The following is a 20595-nucleotide window of genomic DNA, read 5'->3' as shown; positions in this document are numbered from 1 at the left end:
GGCCTTGTTCTCTCAGTTATTAGACTCCTAATGAGGTATCGCTTACTTTCCCTCTCCTTTCAGTGCCTATGGAAACTGCCAAGCTCCTCTCTCATTCTTACCTCTGCCTCTCTAGAGAAAAAAAAGAAACAGCTTCATCTCCTGCCAGTAGTGAGGATACTCCCATGGTGCATGGGAAAAGCTTATGCCAACCCATAATTTTTAGACAGAACAGACCCAAAGTCAAGTGGGCAGGGCACACTGTCACTGTGTAGAAATCCACATCCAAACCAGCGCCAGTGAGATTCAAGCCTGGGTTAATCATTTGCCATCAGAAGGATGTGCCACGAGTGGCTGGTTGCAAGACTGCCTGCAAGCAGGGCATCCAGGGCACTGGCTTGTGCTCCCTCTCATGAAGGGAATGAGACTGTCCCCAAACAATCTGCTGCACCTCAAATATTGTGTTCAGATTTGGGCCCCTCAGTACAAGAAAGACTTTGAGGTGCTGGCGCACAGCCAGAGAAGGGAAATGAAGCTGAGGAAGGTTCTGGAGAACAAGTCTTAAGAGGAGCAGCTGAGGGAACTTGGATTGTTTAGTCTGAAGAAGAGGAGGCTCAGGGGAAACCTCATTGCTCTCTACAACTACCTGTAAGGAAGTTGTAGGGAAGTGGGTGTTGGTCTCTTCTCCCAAGTAACTAGCAACAGGATGAGAGGAAATGGCCTCAAGTTGCATCAGAGGAGGTTTAGATTGGATATTAGGAAAAATTTATTTACTGAAAGAGTGGTCAAGCATTGGAACAAGCAGCCCAGGGAAACAGCGGAGTCACCATCCCTGGAGGTGTTCAAAAAATGTGTAGAGGTGGCACTTCGGGACATGGTTTAGTAGGCATGGTGGTGTTGCATTGATGGTTGGACTTGATGATCTTAGAGGTCTTTTACAACTGTAATGGTTCTATGATTCTATGAAAAACAAGAGGATCAAGTGTGCATGAGCAACCTCACAGCTAGGACATCTCTTAGCACATGTGCCCACTCCTGCATGGGGCTTTACATGAAGTGTTTCACAGAAGCTGAAGAGACTTCAAGTTGAGCTGCAGATGAATAAGACATTTTGATTTTTGTTGTTTCTAGAGACTGGGATAATTGGACATGTAAACACTCTGTGTTTACAACTTGCGAGAGTGCATTTTGGGGCAGATTTTATAAAAATCCACCACAATCTTTGAGCCCTTCATTTTCCAACTTGAATGTTATTTTAGGATTTGAGGGTTGTTTGCTTATTTTAAGAAATGTATTTGGGAGTTTTACACAGTACAGACAGATTATTGTGTGTCCTGTTTAACATTTGGATATATTCAATTCATTAAACCATTTTTCTCTCCTCAGTATTGAATTTATTCCAACCTAGAGGAACATAACCCTCCCTTGTAGCCTGAACTGATAACACAGGCTGCTATTATAATGCTTTTTCTGTTTGGATTTTAGAGAGATTTGTTCCTCCCTATGTCCAGCAAAAATAAAACAAGCACACATAAAGTCTCATGAGTGAACTGAACTTTACGACATGGTAACACCAAAGAAAGTTTCTTAGAAGTCCATTCATCTTTTGCTGCATTTCATATAGTTCTGAAACAAGACTTCTGTATGGGTCATAGGTACCAGAATATGAAATAACATGAAAATTAAGATACTTCCACACAATGAGTCAAACTGTATAAGAAAAGACTTTGGTCTAACATCCAGAACAATTTTGGCTTCAAAAAGTTAGTGTGGAGAAAATACAGGCACTACCCTGAGAACATTCACTGCTTGTTGGATTTTGGTTCCCTTCTGAAAGTAATACAGGTTCAGAAAAACATCACCTCTGCCAGACAAACAGAACTACCAAATCCCTACAGTTGAGCTTGTAAGCCCTAGGTACTGTGCAGGCACTGTAGCAATGAGGGGCAAAGGTCTAGGAGGGGGCACACAAGTGGAGTAAAAGGCATAAAACTTGTTCTTCTGTTTACAAAAGAAAACAGAAAATCTCAAACATTTATTGCTATATCCAAGCTCTTTAGAAAGCTCTTTAAGATACAGAATAACTCTTTGTTTGATAATTAGTCTAAAAGATTCACATTACATTTGTAAGTCAAATTCCTAATACGTAAGATCATTTTTTAATATCGATTTTACTGTACTTTTCAGTATCATTGGTGAACCTTCCTTTTTCAACATTTTTTGTAGTACATAAACCTAGCTTTTATTGATGAATAAAATAGTTTTATTTCCTTTGAGAAATCTTGGGTTTGTAACATTTTGTCTATTCACTTTTATTTTCTACATTGTTTATCAAAATATGCTCATGACATTCAATCCTATATAAGACTTCAAACTTGCATAGCAAACATCGCTTTCAGTTCATGCTGCATCATAAATTGGGGGCTTGCTGAATTCCCTATATTCATATTTTATAAACATAAGGAACATCTTCATGCACATTTTACATACACCTTTGACTCAAGACACTGAATGGCAACTTTATGTTGATAATATTTCCCTTACTATACCAAATTCTTTACTTAGGAAATAATTTTATTATTTTCCATTATTCTGGCTTATTTCTATATGTTTTGATTTTCCTTTCCTTCAAACCACTGCTCTTTTTATATGGTATTACTCTACATTTTATGCCTACCTTGAATTTACTTCGCCGTGTTTATTCCAGCTTTTCTTTATATTCTGTACCAACACTTCCTAGATGATTCTCCTAGTGACAGAATCTGATGTTGTCATCTATAAAACCAGGCTTTTATAGCTCATTATTCCCGCTAGATGGGCTAAAAGAGTGAAAGTGGCAAAGTTAAATAGGATAGTAAATGAAGGACTACACTGTGTCAGTATCTCATCTCCTCCAATTTTACTGCCTATTGTGACTGTATCAAAGCAAAGTTAAAAAACCAATTCAGATTTAATAATTTTCTTATGCCAGCTGAATGACCATATTCCTGTACCTGCATGTTGTAGTGTGTCTTTTCCTCAGCCTCTTTGTTTAGCCATTCCATGAAATGACACTCAGTGAAAAAAGTCTGTTCTATGAAATGCTGTCCAAGCTGGCCTGTGCTCACTCATCTTTCTATCCAACTCACAATAACATGGTTGAGTCTTCTTTTATTATTTCTTCAACTGAACAGAGAATTATTTCAAATTTCCTTTATTTCTATAATTAAGTAGTTCTAAAAATTTGTACCTTAAACTCCTACAACTTCTTAAGATATATACATTCCATTATATCGCAAAGGTCAGTTCAAAAGGCAATTTGCTTCAACATATATTGTGAGAATTAAATAATTTAAATACAAGTGAATAAAAATTACATTGGAAGCATTGCTTTCAATAAAGAAAGATCTTAATACATGTTTACAGTCTGTTCATTAAAATTATATTTTAAGTGGCACCAGAACAAGATTTGATGTTATTCACCATAATTTCAAAATAAAACCCACAGACCACTTCAAGTTATTAATTGGTTCCTGTTGCACTAAGTACAGGCACAGATGCATAATCCAAAACTGAAACCTGGTCTTGCAAATATTTTGGAGTACTGAATTGCAATCACTTCCTCAAAGCACCACAAAGAGCCATGGAGGACTGTCACAGCTTCATGGTGAATAACTTCTGCTCATGAGAAAACTGAAATAATAGGACTGTTTGGGTATCCCAGCATCCTAAATTCTGAAGAACACATAATGCAATAGTATGAAAAATGATTCAGTTCAAACATCCTGAAAGCATTTTGTTGGAAAGGTGAATTTTTTTGTTAGGACTCTGTAAAGTAATAGTTATTTAAGACAGTTCCTGTCCAATATGAGACTTAGGGCTAATTTACTTTAAAGCTTAATACTGCTGAAATCATTGAAATTTGTTGTTGTTGTTGAAAGGTTTTCTTGTTTTGGCAAATTCTTTCTACGGTAACCTCCTTTAAAATAAAATTGCTCTGAAACTCTTAGATCTTTGAAAAGCATTCTTAGACACATCCACTTTTCCTTTCCTGAAATGCTTCTCACATAAATAGCTTGTCTAATAGTTTCCCCTAATGTCACACACTATCAGGAAATTACACCACTTACTGGAGATTAGGCCTTATTTTGCAGCAGCAGGAGGAAATCTAAAGCACCACCAATCCAAACAGACTAATAGTATTATATTTAGTTTTTAGACACAGAACTGAAGAATTGAAAAAAAATAAGATCACTTAACTCAATCCTCAGAAACAGGTTATTTCATTGAAATTGTTGGGACCTATCCTCTGATTAACGTCAATCTTTTGTAAGGCTGAAAGTCCTGTGCAACTCTGAGAAACACACTGAGTCTCTGGAAGCACTGAGCTCTGTTCACCTGTACATTCCTTTGGTAGCTGACCCAATCCCCTGTTCTCCAGATCCTCACAAGGACAGGGAAAAATTAGCTACTGGGCATTAAGAAAAGAAACTGCATTACTAAGACAAAAAACCACAATTAAACCAGAATTGCTCTGTTCTTGCAAGAATTAAGAAAATATGTTCCTTTTTACATCTGTGTAATGCCCTACATTAAACACCGTGCTGATTTGTTATTTTATAGATGGCAATGATCTTTACCAGGCCAGCTAACACCTTTCTTCAGTCACGTGTATTTTAATAACAGTATACATTTTCATGGTGTATACTGTTATTGATGTACACAAAGATTCATTCCTAAATGAAATTTTAACTTCCTTAAATGAAAACATTCAAATTTAGTACGCATTTTTCTATTTCTCAGTAACTAAAACATTATTTGTAGAGAATAAGTAGAAACCACCAAGACCTTCCTGTGACATATATTTTCTGTATTTGCAAGATCAATGTTAGCTGGGATGTGCTAATTACCTACATCTATCTCAGTCCTATCAGAAAACAGTAACCACTGCATTATCGTAACCATAATACAACTTTCCCACACCTAGTCCCACAGAAAGCAGGAATGGTATAACACATTTGATGTACAAGCCCTAAAAACCAGGAAATCAAAAATCAAGCCACTAGTCAGCACACACATACTAATCCTTTCCCAACAGGCACATATCTTCAATAACAACCTATAAATTTCCCCAGCGATCTTAATTCTGTTTTCTTCAATTTCCAATTTCTAAATATATTCTCCACTAAATTGCCTTCACTTCTCAGAACAGTAGTATAGGTTTTGTATAAGAGTTTGGATAAAAAAAGGACAAGAAAGCTGACATGATCAACAAGAAAGAACGTTACATATTGTACCACGCCAATTTAGTGCTGACAAAGTCTTGCGGTCAAGCAGTTGCTGTTTATTGGACCCAAATGTGCCAGGAATAAAGCAGAATAGCCTCTAAGGTTCAAAATATGTGCACATCCTATCATACACTGAAGCTACATAAAATCAGCAAATGGCATGTACTGCATATTATGTTAGTAACTATTAAAAATTAAATTTTAAAAACAAAAGTTTTTTTTTCAGGCTAACATGAAATTTCTCTCAAAATTGCATAATTCAAAATGTTTTTAATGAAATAGCAGAGAGGATTCTTCAGATTGCGATGGTATTTTCAGCCATACCCAAATTTCAAAAAGTCTCTTCTAATACACTATGTACAAACAAAATATATGTTAGAGATTTCATACTGAAAGATCATCTACTTTTAGAGGAAAGAAAAAAGTTTAATTTAAGTCCTTCCGAAAACAAAATCTGAGAATTCTCTTCAAATCTGATGCTTAGACCACAATAAGATCCAGATGACCTTCAGTGTAAATTTAGCTTTCTGCTATAGAAGATAAGTCATTCTGAAATAATATGAAAAGATGATGGTAATGACTTCCTAAAGAAAAGAAGATCACCTTTGACTTACTTCTAGATGAGTCTTTCAATAACTACTCATTGTTGAAACCAAACTTTTATTATCTACAGCACTCTTTCAAATGACGATGGTCAGTTACTGGAGGATTACAGCTTTATGTTTGGATTCCTTACCCTCTCTACACTGCAAGCTCAACAGGAGTGTTCCATTCAGACGGAACTCATCTTTCTACAAAGAGATCTCCCCAGCTGTCTGTCTCTCTGCTAGACACACACCAATGGGTCTCTCAGTTGACCCCAGACCCCATAGTCTCTCCAGGAGCCGACTTGGATATCCTGGTTCCCCCAGTAGTCAACTCAGACTTACACACAGACACACACACACACACACACATACACACATACACCTGGCTCACTTAACCTACCCCTATCTAATCCAGCTTGATATTTGCTAGCGACAGACACCAACACTCTCACTCGCCGCCAGTCCAGCACCCCAGTGCCCCCATGATCCATGCTCTGACTCCAGCAGCTGGCACTTAGTCCTCCATACACACACATGCACACAAAACAGAAAGTCTTACACAGGAAATAGTTAGAAATGGAGTTTAATGAAAAGACAGGACACATGATGTTGATCAGGCACAGGGCATGGCCAGTCGTACCAACCAGCCTGTTTACATGCAGCCAGTCCTTTTTATCCCCTTATCTCTCATTTTTCCCATATCCATTCCTCCCCAAACCACCTTGGTCCCCACCTCTCCCCACCTTTGGTCCGAAAACAGCCCATAAGTCTTGTGTGATTCCAAAATGCTCCTTCCTGCATCCCGTAAGAAGCCTCAAATACTGGCAGGCAGCAATCCCTCTTCAGTCTGCAGAGTGGTCCAGAGTGTACCTGTACTCACCCAAGGAGCTGAGGCTGGGGACAGCCCTGGCAGAAGCTGAACTGGGGGCTCCATTTCCTGAACTGGGTTATTTGGGTTTCCCTGGCTGCTGCTGTGTCTCAGGGTTCCTTCACATGTGTGTGTAGATGAGCCTTTCACACAATTTAACATAATCCGCTCTTGTTTCCCTTTTCTCCCCCTCTCATGCCTCTTTGAAAACAGCCTATTTCTCTCTTTTTTTTTCCCTGCTTTTTGTTTTCTTCTTTTTCTTTTTTTGACAGGTACACAAATATTGAATTTACATTCTTTTATATTACAAGTGAATAATATACTGATGACTTCCACACCCAATGCCTCATTATTTTGGAAGTGACATCTTAGTGGGCCCTTCTCCAAGGCTTCTCAAACTATGCTCCAACCATATGCCTTAAGCAAAAGAAGTTTAGTGCCCTCTCTGCTGAATATGGCAGTTTCGCAAGCTTTTATACAGAATACAATCAATATGAAGTATTAATTGTACCTGCGTTAAATGTACCGTATCATCTGTTGCTCACTTCAGAATATCCACTGAGATCATACATGAAACATCAGTACAAAGGGCAAAGTCATATCACGTAGAGTCTTAACTACAGCACTTCATCCTGTTCTTAGTTTTACGTGTTTGAGAAATCAGAGTAAATAACTACTTAATGCAACAATGTGCCCCTTTAAAATATTCTGTATTTGACATAGAACAAATCTTAGTATGCTCTCCAAATGCTGGTTTTAATCTCTCATACGCAAAAAGAAAACTGTTCAATAGTTTTCTCCTGTAGTTCATGAGTGAAGCCATCATTTCCATTCGTACTCTTTTCCTTGAACTGTACATCACCATGAAGTGTTTGTGACAGTTAACTTTTTTAAAATAACCTATGTACTTTTATTCACCTTATTTCTATGATGAGAGACCTCACAGCAAGGATGGAATAACAATATGGAAACTAACCATCTAATCCGACTGAACACATTTTATTGAAGCCTTATTACTTCCATGTGCAAGAGGAAACTAAAGCCAACTGCAATCTCTAATTTTTGGCATTCTCAGTATGCTTTGTATCCAGAAAGAGTAAATTTCACTTTTCATTTTTATTTTTACTGCAGTGATACTAGACACATGGACTTAACTTGACCGTTTAGAGATCAAGTGTTTTAACTGAATAAAAAACGTAAGGCCCTTATTATGCGTAAAGCAATACTGTTCTTTAAAAAGCTGTAATGCTTTGTAAATATTATTCTAATCTCTTGCAGTATGAGTATTCTTAAAAATAACTGGTATCAAAATTTTAGTACAGACTGTAAAATCTTCGAGAATGGATAGAAAGAGTAATAACAATATAGTTATAACACAGAATCTAGTCAACTAATTTCTATGAAAGAAACTCGCCATGGATTATTTCAATGCCGAAGAGTTATATTCCAATTTATTCTGAGGTAGCATGTGTGATAAATGAATTAATATTTCTCAAGATACATATCCTAGTTTCCTAAAAAATATGAATATAAAATTATGAGCTATCATGAAACAAATATTTGCTTTTAATATTGACAGAAATAAATAGTCCTTTATTAAAGCATTTTAACCTTTGTTTTCTGAATAAGTGATATTTGTCAAGATACATCTGTGATATGGAAAATAACCGCAAGACGGATCAATCGGGTAAGTACCTTTTTTAGTGGAGGTCTGAGGAGATTACAAACTCATTTTGTAGTTTCAGCAATATATTGAACATCCTATGCAATGAATCGTCAATAATATTTCCTGATAAGCTTTTTTCTTTTCAGCTCCCTTTTCTCTCCAACACATATGCTTTCCTTTGTTATGCCAGTAAATTATGAGATTGTTGCATAGCTTAGAACAGTTTTCTCCTCAACTGTTAATAATAACACAAGACACTAAAAGATAGGCTCTTTTGGTTGAGTTTATTTCATACTTTGTAAAAATGTAAGAAAAATCATGACTTTCAACACTCACGGTTGGCAGTACCTTATAATTCTACTAAATCTATATTCATCGAAGAGGTTACCCACAAAAAAGCAGATATGCTTTTTTTTCCTTTTTTTTCTTTTTATTTATTGTTTACATGGGTTCAATTTGAGGACAGAAAAATTAATGCAAGAAAAGTTATCAATTACTTAGAGCAAGAAACCATATTAGATTCAGGAAACTTGTGATGTGAAAATAGTTGGAGGGTGGAGGTCAAATACTAATTATTTAGAACGACGATAAGAATTTGGTTCTTAACAGAGACTAAATTTTGGTAGGAAAAAATTAATGACCTTCACATCATATGAAAACGTGATTACTCTTTCAAAGAAATCATATCTCAAACATAAAGAATCAAGTTTACCAACTCCTTATGCATATTTAACTCAAAATTACTTTCCCAGAACAATTAACTCTATTCTTTTCTACAAAAAGGCTAATGCCCAAGCTTTAACTGCCTGTATGGCTTATATTTTGTCAATTTCAGAATCCCATTTCTCTCTAGCCCTATAATTTAACTACTCTAAGAACAGAATAATCAGAAAATGGTAATCAGGCAGTGATGGACACAATTAGTTTAGATGTTTCTGTAAACCAGTACCACCGCACAGGAAAGAAATCAAGTTAAGGGGAAAATCTGTACGCAGGTACAGATATGAAACTTGCCAGAAAGCTCAAAAGGACTTCCAAAAAAGTTAAAGTTTAATGCTCCAGACAACTGATACCGATGTACATCTCAACCTTCCAAAGCTGTTCTGAGCAGACAAACTCTACATGTGTACAAGTATCACCACAAGTACACATGCACCACTTTCACAGGCTGCTTTTCTAATGAAGTCTCTGAACACCATGTCTGACACCACATCATGCTGTACTGGACCTGTGTGTGCTTTTTCTGTCTGATTTCAACATTCTTAGAATGTATTTTTAAGAAGTTTGTGGGACAAAAATATGAGAAAGGCTAAAAAAGTATATTAAAAATAGACTATACACAAAGATTTTTCTTTTGCGTCTGACAGCACAGCCTCCCTGTTTTTCAACGCAAGTTAAATTTTCTAGCTTAGCAGATGCTACGCACAGTGCCTGGTAGGTACATGGTTTCTCAGCTGTTCCGATAAAGTAATGCAAGCATCCACAAAATTGAAATATAATAAAAATGTAAAAAAGAATAACTTTTTAAAAATACGAAAAACTCAACTTTTAATGTGGTAATAAATATTATTTCTATAGATAAACATACTCAGCCATGCAGAACACTTAAATACAGATAACCTGTGTACCTGGACTGTGGAGCTGATTTCAGATGCAAATCCTCCTGTCAAGGGAGCCTCGTGGCTAATCAGCAATCGCCCAGTCTTCACCACCGACTGAAAAGGAAAAACAAACCCCAAAAATGTAATAAAATTGCAGCTGTTGTGATTTCTTACTAGTACTACTTGAGGAATATATGAAATTAATGGCATTATTAGCAGTGTTAGAATGTAGCTACTTTTCCCCTCTTGTATTTTCACTGAAAGAAAAATCCTAAAAGTCTAAATGGAGCAATTAATAGGATGTTTTTTATATTTACTATAAAAGTGTATACATCTTCTTCTCAATTTTAAGCAAGTATTAAGAATAAAAATATATTCCACTGAATATGAATTCGCCCCATCAATGCAATCTGTAACATTTCTGAACAAGAATAAGGACTTTAACAGGAAGTCAGTAAAAACTTGGATGCTGAAAACACTAAAAACCACACACGTAAAGACATCCTTCACTGATACATACCTCTGCACAACTAGACCCTAGGTAGAGTCATGAATCATAGCTATTCAGAAAGTAAAACTGTTAAATAAACATTTTAGCAAGAAAACAATCATGTGGATTAACACTGCTTATTTAAATTTTACATGCCAATTTCAAGCAACATTTCCTAATTTGAAATCTCAATGTTTGTGCAGGTTTTATGTGATCCATTTTATAAATAATTACATAGCACAATATATACAGAAGGTGATCTAGGCACCTTTTAATCAAAAACCAAACTGAGTTCATTGTGAAACTAACAATGGAAGCAAAATATTTTTAATCCAATGGGAGTATAAAGCTTCACCACACCCAAATATATTGAAGTTTATCGGAACAACATGCTAAATTGCCTAGAATCAAACAACATCAGATATCTTTAGTCAGAAATACGGCAGCAACGTCTCACTTTTTATAATACACATTTTTTAATTTCTTAAGTTGCATAAAAAAGTCTCATGAACTTCTAGAGACTCATATCAGAAAAAAAAAGTCAGAATAATGTGTATGCTAATCTTTCAAGAACAGTTGCAATCTCATTTTTAAGATAACTACATAGTGTACTGCTGGTGTACTGCTAGCTATCAAGTGGAAAAGCCCAAAACAGTGCTAGCTATAAGGTCATACTTTTTTAATGCTGTGATCTTCAATTTAATGTCTACAGAAGCACATTCTCCAGTTGGGCAGCTCTGTGTTGTCTACATAATAGAGTGCATAAAGGCAATGCCTTAATTATCCAGTTTTCCTTCTGATTCAAGTACTTCTCTAATTCTTTTGCTTTTATAGCAATGACTCAATCAATGGCTCTAAGTAGCTCATCCACAGATGTACTGGCAAGTCACAGGCCTATAAACGAGATGATCCATATACTGTACTATGAAGTGGTTTGACAACATTCAGAGCTGAAAAAGACAGGAAAAGGCATTTCAACAGTTGGAAAGTAATCCCCAGTTATGTAGGCTGATTTCTTGAATTTCTTCTGCCAGCACTGGAAACTCAGATCTAAAGAGCAGAGCCATCAACGGCACTATAAATCTGTCCAATACATCAAAATGACAGTTCAATGAACAGAATACACACTCTGGTTTTAAGTTAATTCGATAAAACTCATACAATCAATTTCAAGTTGCTATGGTAAAACTGATACAATTAATCAATTTTTTGAGATTCCTCATATTTTAAACAAAGATTATTTTGCATAAATTTGATCTGAGAAGTTCACACTTTGAAACATTAAAAGCTATCATTAAAGTTATAGATTTGGCTTCTCAGAATTTAACAGTATGGAACACGCACTGTTAGAACGCATATAAGAAAATACACATGGGATCAGACCAGTAATCCAACGGTCTGGTATCTTGTCTCTGTAATAGAGATAATTTGATGTTTAGGAAAGAGCAAAAGGGCTTTTAATGTGTTCCTTCAGTATTTCTCAGCCTCCAACTATTTTCACATCAGAGGTTTCCTAAGCCCAATACGGTTTCTTGCTCTAAATAACTGGTAACTTTTATTGCATGAATTTATCTGTTCTCAAATCGAACCCATGTAAACAACAAAGAAAAAGGAAAATAAAAATCTCATTTTAGAAACCCACTCCTCCTATATGAGAAATCCTTATTTTAACCTACAATTCCCAAGGACTTCAAGGCTTCCTTGCCTGGAGGATCTTGTGAGTGAGAGTGAGCAGGCAGCTGTTATCACCAAGCATTGCATACAAGCATCTCGGCCCTGCTACATCACTCCTGGTGGGAAAGCACGCGAGCATACCTTTGATGGTTTTCGTACCCATCCTACCTTGTTCAGAGTCAGCATGGATACCTGCACCACATTGTGCCATGCAGAAATACCTTAAAAATTCTTCTAATAGTTAAAACCAGAAAAAAAAACCAGCAGAAACTAACCACCGTACTGCATTGCAAATAGGGTCCTGGATTTTAAGGAAGGATATGAGTATTGCGATTCCTGAATATTACAGGCTCCCCTGCATCAATTTCTACTTCACAATTAACACTTGTTCCTAAATCACAGTGAGTCTTTCAGAAAGACATGCAATTTTAATTATGGTATTTCCAGTGTTTGCAAATGCATCACAGCTATTGGCAAGTTGTTCCAGTGTTTCAACTGCCTTCCCTGTTAAAATTTTGCACCTTATTTCCAACTAATCTGGCTGACTTCAACTTCAAGCTGTTGGTTCTTATTTTACTTCTGTTTGCTAGATGGAGAAGCTATCTATTGTCACATTTCTGCTCTCCACATGAACGCATTAAGATTGTGATCAAATGATTTCTTAACCACACTTCTGCTAAAGCAGACTGAGCTTTAAATCTTTCACTATACAACACACTTCCAATTCCTTCATCGTTCTTACAACTCTGCCCTGAATCATCTCCAGTTTTCAATGTCCTTCTTGAAGTACACCCATCTGGAACCAGCATTCCAGCTTTTTTCAGAATAACGCCAAATACGGAGATAATATAACCTCGGTACTGCAGCTCTTGGATGTGTGAGGCCTTTTGGCCAAAGCATAACAATACGAGTCCAGTTTCAACTGATGACTGCAATTCCCTGTTGTTGGGAAAGAGGGTTTTGTCCTTAAAGGATAACTGCTTCTTAAAATAAAGATGGAAATACAGTGTGTATTTATTCTTTCAAGTTATAAAATTATATTTGGATATGCTGAAAAATATATTACGTGCCTGAATCCAGTTCAGTTAATGAACCTGTCTTCTCTTTATCAGTGACTATTTTATCAGTGACTATTTCATCTATTTCTCCAGCTGTTTGTTACCTCTAACTTATCAGTAACCATTTAAAATGTTTTCCATATCTTTCACAGAAATACTAAAAGACAAGTTAAAAATCAGACTCTGCAGGACGTCAGTGACTTCACTGTTTCGACTCACTAGCACTGCCTTTACATGACATACAGTTAAAGTCGACGCAGCACTAATGCCTTACTTCTCAACTATGTTAATTTGTTTTGTGAGCACCTAATTATGAATTGTTGACCATGTATTTCATGCAAATTGGGCAGCTCATGTAAAGTATTTATAAAAATGCATCTTCAAAAAATAAGGTGTGGCTTAGGAGATTGGAACCTTTACATCCACAATCAGAAGTTGTTGTTTGCTGATCTTTGAAGTCCAGAGAGACTTCTCAGGGTGCTAAAAGATCCTGTAGTTATCTCCTATCTCAGATTAAATTAAAATGGAAGCTTTTTTTTGCCATCTTTAGTGACAGACCATAGAGAAAAGTCAGAAGTAACATCCAATCATTTAGAGGAGCCCTATCTAGGGGGTTTCCAGCCTATCCCTGGCATCTCCTCAGAAATGGAAGGGACCACGGGGCAAGACAGTTGAAGGACACAATCTGATTTACCCTGCAGCAGTGTACTATTAGCACAAAGCAGCAAACACCATCCCAGAGACAGATTCAGAGATCAGAGTCAGATCAGAAAGCTTCAGCAGTGCTCCTTCCCTCTGGTAAGCAAGTGAGACCCAGGTCATGGCACAACACTGTCACCTGTGCTATACTCAGTCATCAGAGAAAAGACTCTAGGGCTTTCAACTACTAAACTAACCCTAAACCAAACCAGAAACCAATATTGACTATACTTTTCCACCTCAATTTCCTTGTCAGGACTGTTCTACATTGATGTCATCCACAAGGACGACAATTGACATTGCATCAGAGCAAAAGGCTAGCAGTATGATCCCACCGATAATGAAATGTAAAAGAAACCCTAACATCTTTGTAAGACTAATGCTTTCAGATTGCACTCTGAAGGTTTTCTGAACTGCAGCCCAGCGTTTTCGCACTGAAGCAGCTGAGCAAATTATTTTCAGCCCCCTGACCACACTCTTTATCCAAGAGTTTCTATAATCACTTTTCTGTTCAACCCAATTCATCATGTTGGCTGCCTTCTTCCCTCCTACAGGCACTGATGACAGAAGAAAACAACACAAGTCTGGTATATTCAAGCGCTTTGAAATCTCAGTGCTGACACTACCAATAACATATTCTGCGCTTAGTTAGGAGAAAGTAGACTTAAATCAAAATGAGTTTGATGATCAACTGCATTTTACACTATTACTCTCCACACACAGCAACAGCACTACTTCCAGTGTAACCAGCTGCTTCACTACCACAGCAACTACCTTTAAAGAAATTACCAGTCAGAACTAGATTATAAATGGTTGCTATTGTGTCACAATGGCAAGTCACTTATTTTGTTTAAAAAGAAAATCTTTTTCTCAAAATAAAAAAAAAAATTCCCTTCTTACAGAAAAATAATTATTTTGATATTCACTTTCACATTAAAGTTTTGCATACTTTTGATGTTCTTTAGAAAAAGATACAGTTCTTTAGAGACTGTAAAAAACGCTTGCATAATTGAAAAGAAATAATGAAATTGTATTTGTATTACATCTCATTTCACACTAAGCCTCCACGCAAACAATTATACAATCATATCAAAATGAACATTAATAGATATGTGCCTTTACTGAAAACCATTCAAAATATGGAAGCTTAAAAAAAAAAAACCAACTCGGTAAAGTTTCAACAAATGCCTTGAAAAACAGTTTTTTCTTTTTCATTTTTAGATCAGGTTTAATGAATTTGTGCTTGGAAATCGTAAAATTTGAGACAGCCTACTTTCCCAAACCCATTAGTTCTGCTTTCCTATTAATGTTTCAATAACAAATGAAATTGCATAGCAGTATTCTTGGTACTGAATATCATAAGCATAGGGACAGAAGTAAGATCTCAGATTTTTATTCAGCATTTCTTACAGAAATGTGTAACACAACCTGCCAGATGAATCACCGAGGATTACATTTACTAAGCACATGCAGATCCATAGCATGACACGCTAGGTCCAAGGCACCTCAGATACAATGAACTGTTTGTGCATGTGATATACTGACAATCTTAACACATGCAGTTACTATGTCCCCAATTTCTAGACATCCCAGAGCCACGTCAGTGTTACGGAATCTGTGAAAGAACAAATAGATCCGCAAGTATCCTTTTTTTTAACAGGGTGCTGAGAGAAGAAGGGAAGAGGAATAGGATGAGGCCTAAGAGCCTGGAGATGCAAAAGCCCTGTAACTGCCCTAATGATGATGATGTAAATTACAAATTGTAACTATCAGTCACACAGAACTACCTTCACCTAGAAGTAGTAAAAGCTAGGAATAGCATACACTCATTAAAGCTCCAATACAGTAGAAAAAAAATAATTCTTAACATTAAAGAAAAACTATTAAATAATTAATCTGAATATCTGAAATAAAAGAAAATAAAATAACATCATTTGGTGTGGTTTTCAACAGTACTAAATTCCCAGAGAAGGAAAAAGAGAGACATCCTTCAAATCTACTGTATTATGTCTGCACTACATTCCAAAGTTAACTGAAACTCAGTTATCAGTAAAATCAAGATACAAAGACAAAAAAATTACATGGCACACCATTATCTCATCACACACAGCTTAACAGCCCAAAGTATGAATAAGATTTCTCAATTACTGGTAACAAGACAGTCAGCCTTACACTCCTTCTGTTAAGATTTATAAAGCTAGTGTAAATCTAACAAACATATCAGAGTATTGCAATAATATCACAGAAAACCCTAGCTGAACACTAGCAACACAAATCAAAGATAAAACTATTTGGAAAGGAAAAAATATAATTCTTATTCCATCTCTTAGGAAGGCCACTGCAGGAAAATTTTAAACAAAACTTTTCAAACAATAAAATGAAAAAAACATGGGCAGTTCTGTAACAGACGAATATGCTGATTAACAGCAGGGAATGAAAAATAAAATTCACTTTCTTTTTAACTTGAAACAAATAGCTAAAATGTTGCCAATCATTTTAACTGATCCACACTAACAGAGCAGAAGTCTTTGTCCTCCTGCTAGTAGTTAAGCAAAACAGAGGCTTTTAATCCATTACTGCCTGTTTGCTCAGCTGAGGCAGCCGAGGTTTGTGCTTTCTGACCTACAAGCCTGGAATCCATTGACGGCAGATGGCACGGCCGAGGCTGCTGTGACAGGCTGTGGCCCAGACCGACTGCCAGCTTCGGAAGCGCAGAATGAATTTCCCCAAAGCAAAAGGATCCGCAATAACCAATTTACATGGGAAGGAGGAGCAGACCCATTAGGGCTCCCAGACTGCAAAAAGCACAAAGATGAAGGAGGCATTGATTCTGGTTTCTAACAAAGAGAAGCAAAACACGGTCCATAGAAGGAGACAACAGTAACAGGGACAAGTGAAAGAACAGAGAACAGCCCTCCACTCGCGTCCAACGCAGAGCGTGCAACCTTCGCACATCAGGGTGATGAGAGGCAGTCGTGCTGCACAACCCTCCTCTGGTACAAGGGGTATACCCTTGCCTGCCCTCTCCGGTGCAAAAGATGGACACAAACAAATGCCAAAAGTTTTATTTTTCCTTTCCAATTCATTTCAAACCAGGCTAAACGATCAGCTATTACAGAAAACAAACAAAAATCTAAAACTATAACCCTTTACAACTCCAAGTATCATAGTAATTAAAAAAGGTAGGAAAACTAAGAGAAGTATTCAGAATGTATTTGCTGCTCAACAAGCTGCTTATCTGAAACCAAACAATTAATGTTGCATAAAAGAAATAAAGTTCAACGTATCAAGAAAGATTTTATATTATAAATACTGTTCTCTATAGAAAAAATCTAGATGATACAGTAAAAGCAACATTATTAGTATGGTTCTGTGTTCCAAGGAATCTGGATTTTGAAAAACTTCAAATGAAATCACATTGATATGCTAAATAAAGCGGAGATTCCAAATAAATCTGTAAGGTTTACTGCTTGATATAATTCTAGATACATAGATAGGTATATACTGAGTGCATGCACATCCATAACTCAACTGGCTCAAAGACAGTAAATACCTTTTTTTCCCTTTAAGCATTCTTAAGCCCACATATATGCATCATCTGTTGCTGGAGTGGGTGAGCCCTGTTCCTGTTGTCAGAAAGGTTATAAATAAAATCACTTTCAAGGTTTCCAGCTACATCTGAGCTGGTGGTCAAGACATCAGCCTGTTCACTCTGCAGAGGAATTTTGTATTTTTACTAGATGAGCCGGAGTGAGAAAACAAGTTATCAGGCTTGTAATAATTCTCAAAATCTATTTTCAGACAATTCTCTGCGAACTCTGACCATGCAGGAAAGAGAAAAAAATTACCATATAGGTAGACTTCTGATTACTTTTTTTAATACTTTTTTCTTATAATGAACAACGAACAGGAAGTGTGTTAAAAGTGATCCTGTTGATAAATTGTTAAGAAACCAACCAAGCCTTCAAAAAAAGTTATTTAAAGACTTCTCTGCACTTTATCAGTTTTAATATGCATATCTAGCTATCTGCCTGCAGATGGATATGTCTATATATTTATCTCCTCTGCTACCAACTGAAATGCAAATATTACATTGATCTCTCAGAAGATCAAGATCAAAACAAATAAAAATATCTCTGAAGACTGAGATGAATAGCTCAAATTCAGTGTGTTAAAGCAACAAAAATATTTTGCTTAGGAGTCATCATTCACAAGTTGTTCTGACACTCACTATAACATGTCAGAGTTGTCTAAAAATAAACAATATCCAACAACTAATTTTCAGTTCTCTTATCAACTTCACTTAATTTACTACTGTGCTCCTGTTTAAACCTACACAGTCTCTTACAGCAGAATAAAAACAGTTACCAGGAAGAAGGATGGGCCTTACACCTCAAATAGCACTGCATTAAGCAGTTGAGGCTTTACTGTCTCTGATCTCAAGTGAGGTCACTGCAACGAGTTAGGTTTTCGTCCCAAGTTCCTCCTATATGGAAGTACTTTTTCCAAGCAACAGATCTGATGAAGCATGTCCTTTTAATAAGAATAATTACAAATAAAATAATCAGCACTGGTGTAACAGTTTGCCTGCCCTGTTTTTTCACATAACCATTTATACCCTTTAGACTGTGCCCATCCACCTAACCACAACAGCTCCAGCCCTCAACCATCCTGACAACCTTATCAATATCTTTCTTCTACTGGGAGACCAAGCCTTGAGTATCAATTGGAGGGAGGCAATTGCTGCCTTTGATCACCAGGCCACACTTCTGCTGACACAGCTCAGGATGTTGGTCGCCCTTGTTGCTGCCAGGGCCACCGCAGGCTCACGGGCAGCTCACCGGGGTTCCCAGGGGCTTTGTTGGGACAGCTGCTCCCCAGCCAGGCATTCCTGATCTCTACCATCACAAGCTTTTCCTTCCCAGGTGAAAGACTTGCCATTTGACCTTGACGAATTTCGTAAAGTCACTGCCAGCCCATTCCTCCAGCTTGTCTATGTTCCTCCAGATGGCAGCTCTGCCCTCAAGTGTATTGCTTGTTTCTGCCACCCCAGCGTTTGGTTTTGTCTGTTAAGCTTGATGAGGGTGCACACCATCACCTCCTCCACTTCACTGATAATGATATTTGAACAGGACAGGCCCCAGTACAGACCCCTGTGGTACTCGCGTGTCACTGGCCTCCAGGCAGAATACTGTGCTCTGCCCATTAACCATGACCCTCTAGGCCAAATCATACAAACAGCATTTTACATATCCAGCTGTCCATCTGATTAGAGTATAACATCCTAACTTGGATACAGGAGTATTCTGGGAGACAGTATTGAAAGTCTTGCTGAAGTCAAGGTCAATGTCATCCATTGCTCACCCCTTGTCCACAGATCCAGACACTGGTCAAGCATGAGTTAGCCTTAGCAAGACCACGTTACTTTTCCTCTTCTCCTAATACGCTCATAAATTATGTGAAACTTGCAGTCTGGGTGAGGAACACTAGTTTTAGTGATTAAAAATTGCAGCAAAGCATTTACTGATAATTCTCTTATGAAATATACAACATTTTCCTAAATCTCATCACAAAAAGGCAACCAAGTGCTCAGTGAAGCAGAAGACATGCATCTGCAAGCAGTCTGAGTGCTGTCAGTGAGATGACCCACAGTAGGGAGCACCCTGGCAATCTCAGTACACATTTTGCAGAACTGTCTTCTAAATTATTATTTAGAAAACATTATTGCAGTTTTCTTTTCAGGCAACTCGTCGGCCACTTCTGGATGATGGGGCAGAGGATACTCTCTGCAAAGTTGCAGATGACACAAAAGTGGGAGGAGTGGCTGACAGGCCAGAGGGTTGTGCTGCCATTTGGAGGGACCTGGACAGGCTGGAGAAATGGGCTGACAGGAACCTCATTAAGTTCAAAAAGGGAAGTGCAAAGTCCTGAACCTGGGAAGGAACAACTCTGTGCACCAGTATGTGCTGGGGGCCACACAGATGGAAAATGGGTTCGCAGGAAAGGGACATGGGCATCCTAGCGGACATCGCGTTGGCCATGAGCCAGAAATGTGACCCTGCAGCAAAGAAAGTGAGTGGCATTCTGGGTTGCATTAGGAGCAGTTTTGCCAGCCAGTGAAGGGAGCTAATCGCTCCCCTCTACTCAGCATTGGTGAGGCCACACCTGGAGTGCTGTGTCCTGTTCTGGGCTCCTGAGTACAAGAGATGGACATATGGGAGAGATTCCAATTAAGGGCCACAAAGATGATTAAGGGACTGAGATTAAGGGATCTCATCAACATATATACATATTTGAAGGGAGGGTGCAAACAAGACAGACTCAAGCTCTTTTGGTGGTGCCCAGTGACAGGACTGCATAGTTTATGCTGATGTTGCATAACATGCTGGTTAAACTTCACGACTTTTAAATCCACATCAGGATGGATCTTTTCCGCGGTTTAAAATGTACGCATGGCAGGAATAGTTCATAAAGAAGTAATGTGACCACAGTTGGGATGCACATATGAGACATCTTGCAGAGAAATGTTAGCACAGCCATAAAACTAACTGCCTTGACTCACCAGGATTTCATTACTCCAATATGTTAATGCCAAAATAATTATGAAAAACTAATGTGGCTTCTTCCTGCATAGCACTGAAAACATAATTCCGTACTGTGAAGACAGTGGTGCAGAGATAACGAGAAATTAAAACAAGCACAGGAG

The 20595-nt window shown here is 37.5% G+C and overlaps 1 protein-coding gene across 1 annotated transcript in view; it reads right to left on the bottom strand.

Annotated features, from left to right (window-relative positions):
• BCKDHB (branched chain keto acid dehydrogenase E1 subunit beta) overlaps positions 1–20595 on the bottom strand; it is a 141131-nt gene that overhangs the window by 47937 nt on the left and 72599 nt on the right. Inside the window, exon 9 of the mRNA XM_086745473.1 lies at positions 9996–10082. Coding sequence (XP_086601599.1) covers positions 9996–10082 — 87 coding nt within the window. The remainder of the gene's footprint in view (positions 1–9995; positions 10083–20595) is intronic.

Source organism: Chlamydotis macqueenii, chromosome 3 (assembly GCF_036417535.1).
Source record: "Chlamydotis macqueenii isolate bChlMac1 chromosome 3, bChlMac1.mat, whole genome shotgun sequence".
In the NCBI taxonomy this organism is placed as follows: Eukaryota; Metazoa; Chordata; class Aves; order Otidiformes; family Otididae; genus Chlamydotis; species Chlamydotis macqueenii.
Note: the sequence above shows the minus strand (reverse complement) of the source record. Positions and strands in the feature narration are given on the sequence as shown.